Genomic DNA, 22,495 nt, shown 5'->3' on the forward strand with positions numbered 1-22,495 from the left:
GTGAGGGAAGGAGATTGGCTGGAATGCTCTGCACTCTGGCTATCCTCAACTGTTGTCTGATTCTTCAGGGACCACAGCCAACAGAGACAAGTTAGAGCAGCACTCTATAGTATTCTAGCCTGCACTGGGGCTGAGGGAAAGAATCTGTTTGTTGGTCCTCAGTTTCTCTTTTTCTCCTGTACTGTGTTGCTCTAGATGACTGAGGGCAGGTCTTCACTACAGGGGAGGGTCGATTTAAGATACGCAAATTCAGCTACGTGAATAGCGTAGCTGAATTCGATGTATCGCAGCCGACTTACCCCGCTGTAGGGACAGCGGCAAAATCGACCTCTGCGGCTTCCCGTCGACGGCGCTTACTCCCACCTCTGCTGGTGGAGTAAGAGCGTCGATTCGGGGATTGATTGTTGCGTCCCAACGAGACGCATAAATCGATCCCTGAGAGATCGATTTCTACCCGCCGATTCAGGCGGGTAGTGTAGACCTAGCCTGAGGGAAGGAGGGAGGGATGTCATCCTTAGCCAGGTTCACACAGAGCCAGTTGAACTATCCTGCTGTCTCTGGGCTTTCACTGATGGGTAGGTAAGCAGGCAATGGGATCAGCCTGAACTACTTCCCTCCTTTCCCTTTGATGGAACAGTCAGACACCAGGCAAGTTGTACAACAGCTGAACCAGGGAAGGGCCAGCAGCTACTCAAGACCGTCCTAAGTTCACACTAGAACTGCTCCTGGAACTGCAGGGAAGTAGTGGGAGACTACTGGCGAGGTGACAACCCCTATGCTTCTCTCCATAGTGAAAACATTCCAATTTAAAAACTTGTAGATCACCACTTAGCAATCTCATTTTTCAATAATAATCAAATACTAATTTTCTTAACAGCTACCTCAGAGGCCAGAAGTTAGAGCCCAAGGGCCATAAGTGTCCCCCAATCCCCAGATTGGACACCCCTGGGTTAGAGGGACAAATCATAACACTTTTATACTTGGATGGTAGAAAAGAACCAAAAATAAACATTATCCCAAAATGTGCACATACTACTAACAACTTAGAAGGTACATGGAATTGAATCTATCACCATCATATTTAGAACACTGATAAATAAGGCTAAGATTTTGTCACAGTTATTTTTAGTAAAAGTCACGGACACGTCACGGGCAACAAACAAAATTTCACGGAGCCCGTGACCTGTCCGTGACTTTTACTAAAATAACCATACAAGTTGCGTGACAGAGGTGCACAGCCCGGGCTGCAGCCCCCACCGCGGGGCAGGAGCGCCTGGCCCAGGCTGTGGCCCCCACCATGGTGCAGGAGCCCACGGTCCCGGCTGCGGCCCCCGTCGCAAGCTGCAGGGCAGGAGCTGCCCTCACCAGGGGGCAGGAGCACACAGCCCCGGCTGTGGTCCCCATTGCGGGGCTATGTGGGGAGCATAGCCACAGCTTCAGCCCTGGCTTCAGCTGCAGACAGATGAAGAAATCACGACGGTCCGGTAAATTCACTGAATCCGTGACTGCTGTGATCGTCGTGACTAACTCGTAGCCTTACTAATAAATAACATATTAACTATTGAAAACACTCCTGTAACTCTTGTCCAATGACAGTAATACCGCTGCACGTTCAGTCATAACAAGTTTATTTGAAAGCGTATTAGTGTTAGATGTTTACACCACATATTGTACCAGGGCAGTAACCATGGCAGGGTGAACAGGGCAGCCACCCAGGGCACAAAGCCAGGGGAGGGAGGCTGAAAAATGGGATGGATGAAAAAAGAAATGGTAGGAGGCAGAGCCCTGCAGTGGGACCGGGATCCACGGGTCCCATTACCATACCTGCTACCCTTACTTTTGTACTGCTGCAGATGGTGGCAATACCATGCCACCCTTACTTCTACGCTGCTTCTCATGGCAGTGCTGCCTTCACAGCTGGGTGGCTGGAGAGTGGTGGTTGCTGGCGAGGCATCTAGCTCTGAGGCAGCGCTGCCGCCAACAGCAGTGCAGAAGTAAGAACGGCATGGTATGGTAATGGGACCCATGAGGTCCCAGTCCTGCTGCAGAGCTGTACCTCCTACCATTTTATTCGCCCATCCCATTTTTCCACCCCTGCTCCCCCAGCTTTGCACCCTGGGCGGCTCCCCTGCTCACCCCACCCTGGTTATGGCCCTGATGGATACAACTGTGTTGAGAATTTTAAGAAAAAACACATTTCAGAGCAGAAAAGTGGGATTTTTTAAAACTTTCATAACTGACATAACAAGCACAGATGTGCCAGGGCTATGAACTACCAAGCCTAGCAGTGCTAGGACTGAGCCCAGGCAGCCCCCTCCCCCCCAAATTAAGCACAGAATAGCATACAGAGGGACAGGAGAATAGTGCCTATCTTCACAAGGTTGGATTTAACACATCCGGGTTTCATGGCCACACTCATATAAGGCCTGGTCTACACTAGGAGGTTATGTCGAATTTAGCAGCATTAAATCAATTTAACCCTGCACCCGGTCCCCACAACGAAGCTATTTAGTTTGATATAGAGGTCTCTTAAATTCAATTTCTGTAGTCCTCCCCAATGAGGGGAGTAGCGCTAAATTCGACATGGCCATTAGGCCATTCGAATTAGGGTAGGTGTGGACGGAAATCGATGCTAATAGCTCCGGGAGCGATCCCACAGTGCACCACTCTGTTGATGCTCTGGACAGCAGTCTGAGCTCGGATGCTCTGACCAGTCACACAGGAAAAGCCTTGGGAAAATTTGAATCCCTTTTCCTGTCTGGGCAGTTTGAATCTCATTTGCTGTTTGGACATCGTGGCGAGCTCGGCAGCACTGGCAACGATGCAGAGTTCTCCAGCAGAGGTAACCATGCAATCTTAGAATAGAAAGAGGGCTCCAGCATGGACTGATCGGGAAGTCTTGGATCTGATCGCTGTGCGGGGCGATGAGTCCGTGCTTTCGGAGCTGCAATCGAAAAGACAGAATGCAAAGATCTACGAGAAGATCTCAAAAGCCATGACAAAGAGAGGATACAGCCAGGATGCAACGCAGTGCCGCGTGAAAATCAAGGAGCTGAGACAAGCGTACCAGAAGACCAAAGAGTCAAACGGATGCTCCGGATCCCAGCCCCAGACATGCCGTTTCTACGACGCACTGTATTCCATTCTAGGTGCGGCCGCCACCACTACCCCACCACTGACCATGGACTCTGAGGATGGGATATTGTTCACGGCCGCTTCCTCTGAGATGTTAGCAGACGGGGAAGATGAGGAAGGTGATGAGGAGGACGAGGCAGTCGACAACGCTTACAACACTGATTTCCCAGACAGCCAGGATCTCTTCATCACCCTCACAGAGATCCCCTACCAACCATCCCCAGGTGTTAACCCGGACCCTGAATCAGGGGAAGGATCAGTCAGTAAGTATTTTAAACATGTAAACATTTATTTTGAAGAGAACAGGAATATTAACAATGGGTTTTTCATGATTACTTTGCCCTAGGCGCTTAACGTTTTAGTCCTTGGCAGTGCAACTACTGCAAAAGAATCTAACAATGTCCGGTTTATCATGATTAGTTTGCCCTAGGCTCTCTACTTTTTAGTCCTTGCCAGTACAGCTACTGGAAAAGAAGGTCTATATGTCCGGGGATAGAGCTGAAATCCTCATGGGACATCTCCACGAAGCTCTCCTGGAGGTAATTGGAAAGCCTTTGCATGAGGTTCCTGGGGAGAGCGGCCTTATTGTGTCCTCCATGATAGGAAACTTTTCCGCGCCAGGCTATCATCAAGTACTCTGGGATCATTGCCTTGCAGAGCATGGCAGCATATGGCCCTGGTTTTTGCTGGCTTTCATGCAGCATGCGTTCTTTCTCGGTCTCAGAAATCCTCAGCAGAGTGATGTCGCTCATGGTGACCTGCTTAGAATTAGGGGAATGTTACTATTGGGACTGCTTACCTGTTCCTTTACAGAACTGTCACCGGCGGTTTACAGCCACGCGGTGGAGGCGGGAGAGGGGCAGCATACAGGGATCTTTCCTGGGGACAGCCACGAGGGGGTGGGACAGGGGCAGAGTTCATGCTTGTCAGATTGCCGGCAGCAGGAACTGGCCAACGATAGGAGCATTGCTTTGAACGTGAAAGGAGGGCACTGCTATAATTTAAGTTTTAAGCAGCCAAAAGTCTATGGCTTACCATGTCAGCCTGCTACCCGAATTCCGCTGTCCTGCCCCGCTTGTCTGATCTCCACTGCAAGATCCCAGGCACTGAATGCGAAGGCCGAAAATTCGACCTTGTCCTGAGTGCGCATGTGATAGGTTCTGTGCATGGTCTTGTTCACAGAGAAAGACTATGTTCATTGTTCACAAAAAAATATCTTTGTGAGGAATTCACTCCCTTTTTCCCATCCCACAGCTGCGACTGTCTCCCGACCTACCCTAGCATCCCCCTCCCAGAGGCTGGCGCAGATTAGGCGGAGAAAGAAAAGGACATGGGATGACATGTTCTCAGAACTTATGGGCTGCTCCCGAGCCGATGCGGCCCAGCAGACCCAGTGGAGGGAGAACATGTCGCAATACCAGCGAGCACACAGCGAACGGGAGGAGAGGTGGTGGCAGGAAGACCAGCAGGCGACTCAAACGCTGCTTGGACTAATGAGGGAGCAAACGGACACGCTCCGGTGTGGATGTTCTGCAGGACTGGAGGCAGGAGGACAGAGCCCCGCTGCAGTCTCTCTCTAACCGCCCTCCCCCGCCACAAACTCCCATACCCCCCTCACCCAAAGTCCCAAGAAGGAGGGGCGGCAGGGGCCATGAAAACTGTCACTCCACCCCTACAGACTGCTCAAGTATCAGAAGGCTGTCATTCCCAAAAATTTGATAAGTCCTTTCCTTCCTGCCTCACCCAAGCCCCTGTCCCAGTTTCATCTCCTAATTGTGTAGTTGCTAATAAAAGATACGTTTCTGTTAATTACTGTTTCCATCATGTTCTTTTAGGGGAGAGTGTGTTTGAAGGGGGGGGAAGGGGATTCGTAATTGGAGAGGACAGTCATCTTTACCAGGGTACAGACACGGGGGCAGGTTCAGCAGAAGGTCACACACACACATTGCAGTCACTAGGCACCCTGGTCAGTCTGGGAGGTGGTTTTCATGTTCGGTGTGGGGGGGGCCATGTGACTTTGTGGCGGGGGAGGGCGGTTAGAGATCTTATGCAGCAGTCCTTATCCTGGATCACAGAGCCACGCAGCAGGGGATCTGTAATCGTCCTCCCCCGCCACAAAGTCACATAACCCCCACACACAGAGTCCCGAAAAGAAGGGGTGGCAGGCTCCATTGAAATAACCAGTCCACCACTGCGGACCACTCTCGGAGCAGGAGCCTGTCATTCCTCGAGTTTAGAAGCGTTCTTTCCATCACTATGCCCGCTCCCCACCACAGTCTGCGTCCCAGTTTCAACACTTTACCGCGAAATCCGTAATAAAGAAAATGGTGTTCATTAACAAAGTTCCATTTATTTTATTTTTAAACGTGTGTTGGAAGGGGGGGAACGGGGTGAACGGGGTATGTAGCTGGAGAGGATAGTCAACAGTAAGTGGGTAAAGAAATGGGGGCAGGTTCAGCTTCTCTTTAAACAAACTTAATAGTCACAGGTTACCCTGCTCACTGAGGAACCTAGCTTTCAAAGCCTCCCGGATGCACAGCGTGTCCCGCTGGGCTCTTCTAATCGCACGCTGTCTGGCTGGGCGTAATCAGCAGCCAGGCTATTCGCCTCAACCTCCCACCCCGCCATAAAGATCTCCCCCTTGCTCTCACAAAGATTGTGGAGCACACAGCAAGCTGCAATAACAATGGGGATATTGGTTTCGCTGAGATCAGAGCGAGTCAGTAAGCTTCTCCATCTCCCCTTGAGACATCCAAAAGCACACTCCACCACCATTCTGCACTTGCTCAGACGGTAGTTGAAGAGTTCTTTTTCAGTGTCCAGGCCTGTATAGGGCTTCATGAGCCAGGGCATTAGTGGGTAGGCTGGGTCCCCGAGGATCACTATAGGCATCTCCACATCCCCAACAGTTATTTTCTGGTCTGGGAAGTAAATACCTTCCTGCAGCTGTCTAAACAGACCAGAGTTCCTGAAAACACGAGCGTCATGAACCTTGCCTGGCCATCCGACGTTGATGTTTGTAAAACGTTCCCTATGGTCCACCAGTGCTTGCAGCACCATTGAAAAGTAGCCCTTTCGGTTAATTTACTGGCTGGCCTGGTGGTCCAGTCCCAGGATAGGGATGTGAGTTCCATCCTTAGCCCCACCACAGTTTGGGAATCCCATCGTGGCAAAGCCATCTATGATGACCTGCACGTTTCCAAGGGTCACTACCTTTGACAGCAGTAGCTCAACGATTGCGTTGGCTACTTGCATCACAGCAACCCCCATGATAGATTTGCCGACACCAAAGTGGTTCGCGACTGACCGGTAGCTGTCTGGCGTTGCAAGCTTCCAGAGGGCTATGGCCACTCGCTTCTGGACAGTCAGGGCTGCTCGCATCCGGGTGTCCTTGCGCTTCAGGGTAGGGGACAGCAACTCACAAAGTTCCAGGAAAGTTCCCTTCCGCATACGAAAGTTTCGCAGCCACTGTGATTCATCCCAGACCTGCAGCACTATGCGATCCCACCAGTCCGTGCTTGTTTCCCAGGCCCAGAATCGCCGTTCCACAGCATCAACATGACCCATTGCCACCATGATGTTCACGGTGCGGGGTCCCGTGCTTTGTGAGAGGTCTGTGCCACTCTCAGACTTCATGTCCTCACCGTGCTGCCGTAGCCTCGTCGCCCGATTTCTCAGCATCTGCCTCTGGAAAAGGTGGCTGATAAGGTGTGAGGTGTTGACAACGGCCATAACTGCAGCGATGGTTGCAGCAGGCTCCAGGCTCGCAGTGCTGTGGCATCCGCGGTGTCATTCACCAGAAAAGTGCACAAACTGATTGCCCACCGGCGCTTTCAGGGAGGGAGGGCGGGAGTGACGGTTGGATGACGACAGTTACCCAAAACCACTCTCGACACATTTTTTTCCCCAGCAGGCATTGGGGGCTCGACCCAGAATTCCAATGGGCAACGGGCACTGCGGGAACTGTGGGATAGCTGCCCACAGTGCACCGCTTCCAATGTCGACGCTTGCCCCGTTAGTGTGGACTCACAAAGTCGAATTACTGTCCTTAGTGTGGATACACACGTTCGACTTTGTAATATCGATTCCACATATTCAATTTAAGTACAATCGAACTACTCTCATAGTGTAGACATACCCTAAGTCAATGAATCTATTCAGCAAGGGGCATGACAAAATGAACATGTAAATGTGCACAGTTTTCCAAAGAGTGAGCCTCATCCCGCTAACAAGACTCTGAGCTATATCTATTCCTTAGGCCATTTTCCTTCTGCTAGGCAAAAGTTATCTGGCAGCTGAGCAGCACTCCTCAATGCAGGATTGAGGTCCCTTGTAGTCCCTGCCCTTTCCATTACTTTTTCACCTGTGCATAGGTGTGCAACACTCCAAACCTGTGCCTATGTATCTAATTGTACTTTCTGTTAAATAATGGATAAGCAGGTCAATGGACTGACCAATGTGTGTGTACATTTTTTTTTTAACAAAAATGCTATGCACCTGTCCCAAAAAAGTTATTAGTTCAGGGTAGTATGCTGTCCCCCACAAAGCATGACAAAACCTCTAAAGGATGCTTCAAATATGAGATAAAAATGTCTGGAGTCTTGTACTCTGAGTTGGACTAAGACACCATCCTTATTAACTAACTTTTCATCTCATGGAAGTTGTTTTGTTGATAAGATGTTTCACTTCAGTATAACTATAATGCACTCAGACACTCGCTTAGTGATTATCATAATCTTGTTCTTTTATTATCACTTTAGTCTGCGGTGGCCTTTATTGAACTTTGTGATGACTTCATATGTGCTGTATGAGACTAATAATGATTTAATTGTAGTATTTGCCTGGGACCACAATTAAAAACAAATTCTCTGGGAAAGAACTGTCACAAGAAGGGAAAGTTGTACCAGTCTCCTGACTCTCCACTCAAAAACGGTCATTTTATCTATCCATTTATTTATTTATAACCACAAAAAGTCCAAAGAAACAGCCTTGCAGCAAAACTAACTATCAGGAAGGTCTTTGGCTCATATCCACATGCTGTGTAATCCAGCAGCCCTGCTGTCAGGAGGGGTGACTCCTATTTGCCAAGTTAATAATGATGTACCTATTAAGTAAGAGCAATAAATTTCTCCAAGGGAAACCAGCATGGTTCATTAACTTGAAAAGATCAAGTTAAAGTGGAATATTTCACAATCATCAGATAGTGGCATTATCTTCATCTCTCTCCATAAAGTCTATTTTCTCTAAAAACTCCATGCTCTCCAGCTAAACACTGCTCCTTTTGTACACACACATATATTCACCCAGTATCTGCTCCCTGTACTGATACTTTTCTCAGATTTCTGTTTGGTGAAAATAGCCTCTGATATTTATTTGCTGAGTGACATGCTGAGGTGTGTGTGTGTGTTTGTATATGCTGAGATTATATAATTTTTCTAACATTGCAAAGAAGCACTAATGGCTTATAACTTTACCAAACTTTAACTGTTTGAGCTGATATTTTGCATGAAAGGTGTCTGCTTCAGGCTGAATGTTCTTATTAAGTGTCAGCTAAAACAGTTTATTCAATTCTGAGAACAAGGTTACAAAAAACAACATTGTTTTGTCCATATTAAAGAACTTTGTACAACTGTGTTGTTGACAAGCTCTGGTGTTTCCACGCTTTGCAGCACAAACTTCAAATTCAGAGATGGTGGGTGGTAATGGTGGGACAGATGTCAGGGATGTGTCTTTTGCCATACCCATAAAAATCTGTCATAATTTGGCCAAGTTAATTGCTTTTTTCAAAATGGTAGTTCAGATGTGTTCAGTAGAGACTTGACAGCTAAATTCTCCGAAGAGCGTACACTGAGCATGCTCCATCCCCACAGGGCGACAGTTTGCTCCATCTCAGGGTTGCAGTTGTCAAGCAGAACTTTCCCTGCCATTACTCCTCCTGCCTTCTGGGGGCTGCTGTGTTGCCAGGTACTGAGAATAAGGAGAATGGTTTCTCCTGTTCTCTCAGTGCTCTCCCTGATGAGGACAAGATAACATGGAAAGAAGGATGAGGCAGCCTGTCTTGAATGCAGAGTGCTGAGGAATGGGGTGGGAGAGATGCAGGGCATGTGTTGGGGGACAGGAACAAGAGTTCAGGGTACAGGGGAGTTAGCAGGAGCCAGAAGGTTGGAGTAGGGATAGGGGCAGGAAGACAAGGGGACAAATGACTGTGTGGGTTTGTCGGGGGGGAATATAGGAAGGAGTAGAGGGAAAGGGGAGGATAGGAGCAAACTGGGGTTAAGTCAGGAACCACGGAGAAAGGAAAACATGGCAGACTAAGTAGCGGGAGCCCAGGGAAGTGACACAAGAATCCATGGGGATAGCAGCAGGAGAAGGGGCAAGAGCAGGAGTTGAGGAGGTGTGGAGAGGAGACGCTGAGGCATGCAGGAGCAGAAATGACTAATTACTAGAGTACATTGCCCTACAGAACATGAAAATTAACTAAAGTAAACAAGACTTTGGTTTCTGTTACTGGACCTATCAATTAATTCAGCCTTCCAGGGTTGGATCGTTGGCTTGACTAGATTGTCTGGCAGCACAAAAACAGACTAAAGGCAGCTGAAGTGGCTAGCTGAGAATTTTCTTTGCATTGGGGATTCTTTCAAATGTACACAACTTGTATAGCCAGCTCTTCATCCTTGCTTTTTCATCCCTCGGCCCAAGAGCTGCGGCCAGTGATTCCTCGCTGCCTGAATATTCCTTTGGCAGTATTCACAGCTAGTAATATTTTAAGTAGCCTTGAGGCTGTTTAAAGTTATTTCTTGAGACCATATTGGTCCACAACAAACTATGCTGATTGTCAAATAGTATACGAAGAATCCAGTCTTCTGATTATATCTATCTGTACTGTATTTTTGTTTGTACTGGTCCGTCATGTTATCTGAATGCACAACTGTTTCCTGTATTTCTCCTTTTTTCTCTTATCTATTTATATAATAAAAATATACTGTACAATGAGTTATTTTTACCACCAAGATTAATTATTCTGTCCTGACAAAGTTAAGGTCAGAGGCGGCTGTTCTAACTAGAAGTTTAATTTGAGTAAAGAATGCAGCATTAGAGCACTCAAGATAAAAATGAAAAGAATTGCATTTAGTGAGTCATACACACAGGGATAGTTGGGAAGTGAGAGTCTGAAATATGACATGAGCCTTCTGTCCCTTCAGGTTGGAGCTGATTAGGAATATAGTAAGGAAATAACTGTACTGATATGAATAATACCTTGCATAAACTCCAGCTGTTCACCATCCTGACACCTTGCCTGTGTGGACATACTCGTCCCCTTTTTCATTTCAGAGCTAATTTGCCATCAGACTACAACTACTGCTTCATGCCAAATAAAATAGCATTTTTACGGTAGGTCTCAAAGCATCTGTGATTTAACACCCAGGAACTAGAGAGGAGGTGATCAGACTACAGAAGGGATTTACTCATGATTGAAAGTGCAGTCTTCTATGGTGGTAAAAACTAACTTTAGGAAATAAAGGCAATTTTGACTATCCTGGATATATTATTTTAATCTAATTTGCATAACCTTCCTAAAAGATTATACCACACTAGATTAAAAAGAAAAAAAATGGTCTAAATAACAAAATGTTTAATTATGTAGTGCCTTTTATCTCAAAACCTCAAGACATATTATATTTACACAGGCTAATATTAGCTGGATACACATTGTAGGTCTGGGCTGAGAAAATGGGCCTACCTCTGTAGTGGTGCTGTGGCAACTCCTGTCTTGGTCTAAGGGTTTCTTTTGGTTAATCCTGCTGTGTGTAAAGGAAGCCAGAATTGGCTAGTAGTTGGCAGAGCACCACACACAAAAGACAGAGTCTTCTTGCTCTGCTCCCATCACTGAAAACATCCCATCCTACTGTCTTCCATTCTTTGTCTTTCTAAGATTTTGAGACACTCTAAATGCTGCATCTTTATCTTGGACAGTCACTCCTATATTGAGTCTAATAACTTGTGTTTGAGTAAACCATATTTTCCAGAAAGGCATCTGGTCTTAATCTGAAGACTTCAAGAGATGGAGAATCCAGTTAATCCCCTCACTTTAAATGTGTGTCTTATTTCTAATTGGAATCAGTCTTGCTTTTACTTCCAGCCATTGTTTCCCATTACACTTTTCACTAAACAGCCCTTTGGTACCTGATATTTTCTTCATAATGTACTTATATATCATAATCAAGACACTTCTTGATCTTCTTTTTGATAAACTAAGCAGACTGAACTCTTACATCTTTCACTCTATGGCTTTTTTTTCTTCCAGCCCTTGAATAATTTTTGGAGCCACATATATTTATATTGACTTAATATCCTTTTAATGGGGCTCAATATTACTCTTCTAGGTATTTCATGGAGATATACCTATCACATAGAACTGGAAGGGACCCCAAAAGGTCATTGAGTCCAGCCCCCTGCCTTCACTAGCAGGAACAAGTACTGATTTTGCCCCAGATCCCTAAGTGGCCCCCTCAAGGATTGAACCAATGTTCAAACCACTGAGCTATCCCTCCCCCCTTCACTGTCATAATGAACAACTCATTCTAATTTACCTGGAATTTGTTTGATAAATGACGCAGTTTGGACCTACTATACGACATCCGTATTGCATGTTAAAATCTAATATGCCAAATTGAAATCCTTTAGTATGAATAGTCTTTATAAAGTGATGCAGATTTTCAGGGTATTTAGAAGACTTAGCACAGAGTTCATATTTATTTCGATGTATACTATTGCCCTGATGAAATATGCACATCAACTTTTGAAATAATGATTTTATTCTAAAAACTTGAAATTAGAATTAATGGGCCACATATTTTAATTGAAGTCAATGGAAGCTGCATTTGATAGTCGCCTAACTTAATTAGCTCTATTTTCTACAGAGAAAAAAGAGGATTATAACAACTACATACCTCTTGGTATTATAAGGATTAGCTAGTTGAAGTTTATATAGTACTTTGAATATATTATTCAATATTCTCCTCAATATTAAGTATTGTAATAGCAGTGCATATTTTGTAGGATCAGGTAGTTCACATCCTCTACTACTTGTACCACTCTATATGTTTGTATGTGATAAGGAAGAAACTAAACTTCCCCACATGAGGAAAATCAATGTCCTGGCCTAAACGAGAAACTTGTGGTGGTAAATGTCTCTAATCACAACCAGTTTGCTAGTTCATTAGAGCTGTAGTCGGAGTTGGGAAAAATGAGGGGAGAACTAAAAATGACCTGGGACAAGTTTAGAATAGGTTCTCCCATTGTGTCATTGGTGTGCCTTGGAATTATAGAAGGGATATTTAGTGGAGAAAGTTGCCAGCATATATCAGGAGAAAAATGCTAATATAGCACTCAAAGCTAAAAAACGATGTATATACCAGTGATAGAAGTTTTTTAGCATAACACACTGAAAACATTTTTAAGGGGCAACTCATTCAAAGAGAGATGTAGCTAGGTAAGTCTGATATGATCACTGAGATGTAGAATTGCCCGCTATAAAAATATCAGTCAAATAAGTTAAAGTGAGAGGCTTTAAATGTGCATTTTCAAATACATGATTTTGGTAATTACTGGCAAATAAATAAATCCTCAGACACTGGGGAGGAAAGACTGTCAAATTACTATCCATGCTTAGGTGAAATGAATAAGTCTGGATCTTTGTCACAGCTGTCATGAAAGTCAAGACATTTGTGGATTTTCAAGAGTTATTCATTGCGTTTGACATTTTGGGACATTTGTGTGCAAGTGAGTGCGAGGATTGATTTTAGTTACAGCAAAAAAAATTCCTTAGGGGCTGCAAAGCTGCACCCTGAGCTCCATGGGTAATAGAAAACATGAGTTCAGAAACAACTGGTAGAGACACAAGGGATCAAAGCATTGGGCTCTAGCAGCTCTAATTCCCAAAGCATAAAAGTTGTCCCTTCCCTGAGATAAACTGAAAATTTCTATAATTTGGAATACAATTATAAATAAAAGTGTGAATAAAAGACAATTTGGCAACTCCAAAATACATCTGACATTTTAGCATATATTTTCCATGATTTTCTCTCAGAAATCCTACAAGACAAACCTCTATCCCTGATCGATGTACAATTTGCTACGTGCATCAAGACTCCTGTTGAAAGAGTACTTAACAATCCTCCATCTCTATTGAGCAAAGCACTAAGCATGTTCTTAACAGGAATGAACATAAGCTTGTGCTTAAAGTTAAACATGAGCAAGTGCTTTTAACGAATCATGGTGTAAAAGATTTTTGTTGTGCTTCCTCTGAAGCATAAAATAACCTGGTTCAGATTCAACCTATTTGATAAATGATTTGTTCTCCTATGACAAGTCCAGAGTGGGACACAGTTCATGAAAAAAATAAGGTTTACATATTTGTGTAAATCAGTGGTATTTATAGTTCTGCAGTAGTTCCCTTTGTGGTGTTAAAACTGCTTTATAAATATCATTTGATTAAATCTCTCAACATTGCTGTAAGATTGGTTAAATTAGGAATAGTGCCACCTATGAGAAATCTGAAGGTCAAAGATGTTAAATGGCCTGGAGAAAATAATAAAATAAGTCTGTGACAGTTAAGGAACTTTTTCCTAAAAATTGTCATGACCGTCAAAATCCATAGAATATATTTAGAAAAAATATGGTTGGTTTAAATATTTAGAGTGGCTATAAACATAATATTAACAACAATAGGGAAGGAACACAAGACAGATTAGGCAAAGACAAGGTTAAAGAACATTTAGATAAATTAGATGTATTAAAGTCAGCAGGGTCTAATGAAATTTGCCCTAGGGTACTTAAGCTGAAACAATCTCAGAAGCATTAGCTATTATTTTAAACAACTCTTTGAGAATGGGTGAAGTCCTATCATCCAATCTAATTTCCTTCTTTTATAGGGTTACCAGCCTAGTGGATAGGAGGAAGTAGTAAACATAGAATCACAGAATCATAGAATTGTAGGAGTGGAAGGGACCTTGACAGGTCACGTAGTCTACTTCCCTGCACTCATGGCAGGGATAAGTATTATCTAGACCATCCCTGACAGGTGTTTGTCTAACCTGCTCTTAAAGACCTCCAATGATGGATATTCCACAACCTTCCTAAGCAATTTATTCCAGTGCTTAACTACCCTGACAGTTAGGAAGTTTTTCCTAAAGTCCAACCTAAACTGCCCTTGCTGCAATTTAAGCCCATTGCTTCTTGTTCTATCCTCAGAGATTGAGAACAATTTCCCCTTCCTCCTTGTAATAGTCTTTTATATACTTGAAAACTGTTATGTCCCCTCTCAGTCTTCTCTTCTCCAGATTAAACAAACCCATTTTTTCAATCTTCCTTCATAGGTCATGTTTTCTAGACCTTTAATCATTTTTGTTGCTCTTCTCTGGACTTTCTCCAATCTGTTCACCTTTTTCCTGAAACGTGGTGCCCAGAACTGGAAAAAAACAAACAAACTCCAGTTGAGATCTATTCAGCATGGAGTTGAGTGGAAGAATTACTTCTCATGTCTTGCTTACAACATTCCTGCTAATACATCTCAGAATGACGTTTGCTTTTTTGGCAACAGTGTTACAATGTTGACTCATAGAAATTTGTTAGTCTCTAAGGTGCCACAAGTACTCCTGTTCTTTTTGCGGATACAGACTAACACGGCTGCTACTCTGAAACCTGCCATATTTAGTTTGTGATTCACTATGACCCACAGATCACTTTCTGCAGTGCTCCTTCCTACGTAGTTATTTTCCATTTTGTATGTGTGCAACTGACTGTTCTTTCTTAAGTGGAATACTTTGCATTTGTCCTTATTGAATTTCAACCTATTTTCTTCAGACCATTTCTCCAGTTTTTCTAGATCATTTTGAAGTTTGATCCTATCCTCCAGAGCACTTCCAACCCCTCCCAGCTTGGTATCATATGCAAACTTTGTAAGTGTACTCTCTGAGCCATTATCTCAATTACTGATGAAGATATTGAACAGATCTGGACCCAGAACTGATCCCTGTGGGACCCCATTCAATATGCCCTTCCAGTTTGACTATGAACCACTGATAACTACTCTCTGGGAATGGTTTTCCAACCAGTTATGCACCCACCCACCTTATATAAAGTAGCTCCATCTGAGTGCCACATTTTAGGAAAGATGTGAACAAATTGGAGATAGTCCGGAGGAGAGCAACAGAAATGATAAGTTTAGATAACATGACCTATGCGGAAAGGTTAAAAAACTGGGCACGTTTAGTCTTGAGAAAAGAAGAATGAGGAGGGACTTGATAACTCTTCAAATATGCTAAGGGCTGTTTAAAGAGGATGGCGGTCAATTGTTCTCCATGTTCACTGAAGGTAGGACAAGTAGTGATTGGCTTAATCCACAGCAAGGGAGATTTAGTTTAGATATTAAGAAAAACTTTCTAACTGTAAGGATAGTTAAACACTGGAATAGGTTACCAAGGGAGGTTGTGGAATCACTGTCATTGGAGGTTTTTAAGAATAGGTTAGTCAAACACCTGCCAGGGATAGTCTAGGTATACTTGGGTCCCCCCTCAACACGCAAGGGATGGATTAGATGACCTCTTGAGGTCCCTGCCAGCCCTACATTTCTATGATTCTCTATACCAATATAAGGGCATAGATGTATAGAAAGATAATTCCACTGATTATTATGTTTGATCATGACAAGCAATCTACTCTCTTTTTCCCCTTTAATAGAGCACTGGTCTATGGAGACTTCCTTCTTCTCTCAGCTTGCCTCTCATTGGAATCTTAGAATTCCTTTAGATTTTCCCTTTACGTTGTTTGTGCTGATTAACTTTCATGATCATTCCAATATGTATCTAATTAACCCTCCATTTTGCAGTTCTTTATGGATGTCAAGATGAAGGGACTTACCTCCCATATATTAAATGAATGAAGAAGCCTATTCCCCCCCCCCCCATTTCCATGTGTAAATTATGGAGTAGGTAAGATTTTTGTTTTCCATCCAAGGAAAAATAAATCTCTGTTTGTGGAAATTCCTGCGTATCATCCCATCAAATGATATGCAAAGGCTTGATTCCCTATGGAAAGGGCCACACAACTTGCTCATAAACTTGACAGATCCCCAGGTATCTATGGAAGACCAGGGTAACTTTCCTTGGCTCCTGAGAAGAATAGTTGTGTTAGAACCCCCTGGATTCAGCTGCTTCTGTAACCACAAAAAGGTGTAGTGTGGGGGAGTGGTCTGTAGTATAGGTAACAGACTGTGCGGGTGGAGGGGTTTTTTCTCCCAGGCCATCCATTTCTCTCCTTTGCAGTTTATGGAAGGGTGATGTATAGTGCTGAGAGGGCGGCTGAGTCCCTCTTCTGTCACAGAAGGAAGGAGATTTTCTCTATGTTGAAAGCTAAGCAAGACAACTTAGGCTAAAGCCTTTAAAGATTCCAGCACGAGCACTGCATTCACGCCTGACATTCCTTCCCCCTCACCCAAACTCATTCCTTAAGGAAAACAAATTCATGACAAAAGAAGTACACAATGTACTATAGAAGGGAAGGGGTTTGGACGTGAGAATAGACAATGTAACTAAGTCATATTTCTTAGCAGCATCTATTTCAGTTATATCCATGGAGTGTGTCTAGAAGCATGCACTGCTAAAAACAAGCAAGATTTATGATGCTGACAGAAATCCTGAATAACCTCCAAGCTCTACAGAGATCCTCTCTGTGCCATTGGTAATGTGAAGTTGAAACTGCATAATTTTTAATGTTTTTATATTTAGACATAACAGAGGCAAAATACATGGTACACACTGTGCAGGACTGGAAAAAAAAAGTGGGGATTAATGGAAGAGTAAGGTGATTTTACTATTTTTTCACAAATATTTCACCTAAAGAATCTACTCTGGCTCAGTTTCAGACTTCAATAGCTAGCCCAGGCTTGCAGATAACGCAGCAATAATTAAATATTAATGAAGTAATAAATATATAATGGAGATTTTCTCTCCCTCTTTTCTTCTCCACCACCCACCCACCCGTTTAATTTTAGCTCTAATTGTATTATTATGCAGTAGTTGAAAAAATCTGAGGCAATAACTGGGCAAGGCTATCAGCCTAAATTAAGTTCCCTTGGCATTGTTTCAGTGGCATAAAGAAAAGTTAAAAGTTGCCCTTAGAGAAACCCCCTCCTCTGAGGGAATCCTCTGGTGATACACAGCCAGCATGGCACATACTATACCACCTACTCCTTCCCCCTGCATATAGATGGTGTTGTGAGGCCGGCCAGGAAGTGAAAAGGGTATGGCCAGATCAGCCTGCAGTCTGTTGCTCCTTAGCCAGCCAAATGATTCCTAAGGGACTGTTCCAGTTGGCATACATTAGAGTGGGTGCAGAACTATTCTAACATGGACAGAGAGCTGTTTTAAACCCCAGCTGGCCTCAGGAGCCAGGCAAGAAGAAAGGTGACTTAACAGCACTGAATTTTCTCTACCTGGAAGCCTAGCTTCTGCCATTCAGGGGAGAAAAGGGGTAAAGAAATCTGTAGCATTTGAAAGATGTTCAAGGGTGACCTCCTAGGAAATAGAGGAAGATGGGGGGAAAGGAGAGATGGTTAATGGGGAAAAGAATGAAAAGAGTAAACAAGTGAGGGAGGGAGTGAGGTAGCAAGGAAGGGAACGGAGGAATACATTTTAAAAAATGTTAAAAGGATCTATGTAATATTTGTATTTGTTATTTTTAATTAAACTTGTATAATAAAATATTTGGATGGGACATTGTCTTGGTACTGACTTCACAAGCACTATCTGTATGAGAAAAATGACTCATGTACCCACTGCCCAGTGTTTGCCGCACCATGAGGCACTCATAATTAACTTTATTCTAAATATCTGCATTTGACACAATTCTTGATACTTCCATCAAACTATAACATTTTAATAGAGTGTAACTGTAAACTTTTTCTAACACGGTATTTACAAAGGTTACTATTAAAAAGTCAACATTTCAGATAAGTTTCCACACCATGGAAATATCACTGTTATTGTCCTATCACCGTGCTGTCAAATGATAAATGACTTCTAATAGAGGCCACGTTAAAAAGTTGAGAAATTATCAAATTCCCTTCCACATGTATCAGGGAGGAAAGAAAATAAGGGAAAGTATCATTTCAAATGTATGGAAAGAGAAAAATTTTCCTAATCTCTGTTTTGTTTTCTCAAATTTTTACATTGTATTTAATATACATGAAAATTATTACACACCTAGAGAATGTTCAATTTCCATGATGTTTAAAACACAGAATGTCAATATATAGTAAGCCTGAAACGACATTAAATATATAACATGCAATACTGTTACATGCAACATGTGATCCCCTTAAAACCTTGCCATTTGCAAAGATAACAGTTTAAACATTATATAGTTGCTCATTCTATGTGTTGAGAATACAACAAATGGAGTAAATTATGGTAAAAGCAGTAAATGACAAGTTTTTAAGAACACTAATGTATATATTTTCAGAGATCTATCCAGCCCACAAGTACATGGGTGCAACCTTCTGTGGCAATCAATGAGAGTTGCATTCATGTATCTGAGGGCAGAATAAATCCCTATTTTTGTAGTTACTCAGTTTAAATTATTTATATTACAAATGTTATATTGGTTGAGAAGCTATAAAATGCTTTGCCAATGTAAAACATATACTGGATCATGGTGAAAAAGCACTTTCCCATGTGGACGGTAACCCAGTTAAACTCAGTTTACATCCAATCCTGCAGCGCTTTGGAAAAACTTTGCTCATCCTGTACCCACTCATGTCACTAGGAGTTTTGCCATTGACTCCAAAGGGAGAAGGTTCAAACTCTTCCTGACAGCACGCTGTGCAATTTATCTAGCTATGTTGTTTTCCCCCTTGCCTTTCAGCTGCCACCTCCATAACTTTTTACATTTGCTCCTCATACCTTGAGAATTTTGTACATGATCTCATAAACTGAAAACGTTTTTTCAGCTCGTGTCCAATCCCACGTGGTGACCTTGAAAAAACAAACAAAAATACAATAAATAACGTAATTTTACTTTGTCTTAATGATATAGTTTATAGCCCATTTTGTCCTGTCCCAAAGATCTTCTTTCATTGATACACTGCATATGCACAGAAGAGACACACAACATTGCCTTAGAGAACTGTTACCATGGGCCACATTGACACATTTAGCCCTCAGGTAGCAGTGGTGAGGAGGCACACTACTCCACAAGGAGCCCAAAGAGACATTGTACCTCAGGGAAGCACTGTCCCTCCCTGAGTGTCCTGGGGTACAGTGGGGCTGTATTCAGGCAGTATCATCCTTTAGGGTGGTGCAACCAGCTTTCCTGTATGTTCAAGAGTGGGGTTGGGCCAAGCCTCCATCTTCTCCCTGCTGCCTTTGGAGTGTTGTTGGCTGCTGCAGATGCATTGAGGGAGCAGTCCCTGAGCAATCCTGACAGACCTTTGCACAGGACTTGTAAAAAAGGCATTATTTTTGCACTTCCCCTCACTGAGCAGACATGTTAAGGGCTGTTGCACACTGCCCCTATGTAGTGTTATGTTTATTATTTATATTGTGGTAAGGCCCCCAAATATACACAAGGACACTACTGCACTAAGTGGTGAAGAAACACCTAACAAAAGACAGTCCCCAAAGAGTTTACAATAGCTAACAGGGGAAGGGATAGCTCAGTGGTTTGAGCACTGGCCTGCTAAACCCAGGGTTGTGAGTTTAATCCTTGAGGGGGCCACATAGGGATCTGGGGCAAAATCAGTACTTGGTCTTGCTAGTGAAAGCAGGGGGCTGGACTCGATGACCTTTCGGGGTCCCTTCCAGTTCTATGAGATAGGTATATCTCCATATAGTATGTCTTCACTACTGGCCGGCTTGGCAGGCAGTGATTGATCCAGTGGGGATCGATTTATCGCGTCTAGTCTAGACACGATAAATCGATCCCCGAGCACTCTCCCGTCGACTCCTGTACTCCAGCTCAGCGAGAGGAGTAGGCAGAGTCAATGGGGGAGCGGCAGCAATCGACTCACCATAGTGAAGACACCGCGGTAAGTAGATCTAAGTATGTCAACTTCAGCTGCGTTATTGATGTAGCTGAAGTTGCGTAACTTAGATCAACCTGCCTCCACCCCCTCCCCCGAGTGTAGACCAGGCCTAAGAATCATATTTGTATTAGCGAGTGTCTACTCTTGCACCCCTTCAAACCTTAAGCTCTGAAAAATATTTCTGGCCCACCTAAAAGTTTATCCCAGGACATAAAATTTATTTTTACAAGTAGTAATTTTAAAACAATTGTATTACATTGAAACATTACAGATTATAATAAAGGGTCAATAAAATGAGATAAGGGCTAATTAATAGGATTTAGAAAGGACAGAAAGAGGCAGCAAAATGTATACAGTCTGGAGAAGAATCAAGAAAGATATGATCACACTCTATAAATACCTTCAAGGAAACGGAGAGAAAGGAAAGAAAGGAACTATTCATAGTTTCAGAAGACAGAGGAACAAGGAACAGTGGTCTGAAAAGTTGAGGTTATATATTAGAAAAAAAGTTCTTAACAGTAAAAGAAATTGGACAGTGGAATAGAACCCTATGAAAGTGGTTGAGACATCATTGCTATTGATATTCAAGAACAGGACAAATGAAAGAGCGAATGTATTTGGTTTCCAAGACTTGAGAATAAAAATATCCTTTAAAATATATGAGAGAACTTATCGCTTTACCTAAGTGAAACCACAGACATGCATGAGAGAGGTATGTTAGATTGTTGAGGAGCTATTGTGGGAAGGATTGGGGTAATATAGCAATCCAGGACTTTATAAAGTGTTTGCTCACTTTTTATGTTGTATCATGCACAGATTTGTTTAACTGTTTTATAATGATTCTTCAAAATAATATTAAAACACCAAGATGTTTGCTGGTATCATATAAATTTCTATTTTTCATCTGTTTTCTACATAAATGAGACCTGCTAAAGGATGACACTGTGTCTTTATGGTTAATTTGATTATGGAGTTGCATGACAAATGTGCTAATAGTACTAAATCTTGTTGAGCATATAGATTAAAATAATTGAAACTCAGACAAGAGAAGCATAAGCCCAATCACTTTATCTTACTAAAATAAAATTCAGTAATGAAAAGATCAAAAAGATTAAGTGTTATATTTGCTCTTTTAATAGAGTTCTAATTATCTGCAGTCATCTATGTTACATGGTTCACCTCCCCCCCATCCTTTCTATTACAACAAATGATAAAAAGAATATTTAGATTCAATCATATACCTCCAAATCCTGAAGTCTTTACTCAAAAAAACCCCCGCATTTCTGTGGAAGGGACTTTTGCTTGTGTAAACATTGCAGGACTTGGCCCTTATTTGTTTTCTCTAAATCTCTCTTTTATATCCTTAATTACATTTAGTAAGGAACAAGAGTGTTAGCACTGCATAGAGTATAATTAACTTCTTAACTGGGCTGTAGCCTATTAAAGTCTTGGTTTATGGGTGGCAATCAGAGAAGCCCATACAGGAACAAAAACAAAGGAAGATTTTCCTAGTACGAGTTACCATCCTGCAAACCTTTATTCATACAAATAGTCCCATACCTCACATGAGTAATCACAATAAAGTAAATGGGACTACTCATATGAATAAAAATTCTCACACTGGCATGTCCACGTGTTTTATGTTTGGTAAAATGTACGGCAAATATGTTATAAATACATGCCAGCATATGTACACAGACATGAGGACAAACCATAGTTGACAAACCATATTTGATTGAGTGCTACTACTGAGAAATAGGGAATTATGTGAAAATATATAATTACTTTGTGATTGAATCCTACTTCACTAAACAGAGGAATAAGGACAGGCGAAGCACACACTGCCCATACAGAATCTACTCAGATCCCAGCTGTGGGCATGGGGATGGCATGCATGATACTCTGCCCTCTGAGCAAGAGGTGGAGCCCTGGCTCTACCTCCTCCCAAACACTGGCCAGCACAGTTGCCTAGATGCAAGTATATTTTCTCAGGAGCAGAGGAGGTGTAGAGACACACAGCTCCCGAATTGCTAGTTCACAGCTGCAGCACACTGCGCCCGTGGCTGCGAGGCTGGAGCGGCCTACACCCCCACGCCTGTGATTAAGAAACTTATTGGCTGACCTAATCATCACCCTCGCTGCTCGCTTTCACGGGCACAAGATATGGGCTTGTTAAGTCATGTTAATGAGTATTGTATGCTCCTCCTATGTGCAAAAATTAAACCACTCATAAATGTTGTAAATAAAAAGTAAAAAAATAAAAACCCCAATAAAAAG

At 42.8% G+C, this 22,495-nt stretch overlaps 1 protein-coding gene across 2 annotated transcripts in view; it reads right to left on the reverse strand.

Moving 5' to 3' along the window:
* SNTG1 (syntrophin gamma 1) overlaps positions 1 to 22,495 on the reverse strand; it is a 557,992-nt gene that overhangs the window by 52,686 nt on the left and 482,811 nt on the right. For both annotated transcript variants that reach the window (XM_054017063.1, XM_054017062.1), the window contains exon 14: positions 19,098 to 19,169. In XM_054017063.1, the coding sequence (XP_053873038.1) occupies positions 19,098 to 19,169 (72 nt within the window). The remainder of the gene's footprint in view (positions 1 to 19,097; positions 19,170 to 22,495) is intronic.

The sequence above is a fragment of the Malaclemys terrapin genome, chromosome 2, assembly GCF_027887155.1.
Source record: "Malaclemys terrapin pileata isolate rMalTer1 chromosome 2, rMalTer1.hap1, whole genome shotgun sequence".
NCBI lineage: Eukaryota > Metazoa > Chordata > Testudines > Emydidae > Malaclemys > Malaclemys terrapin.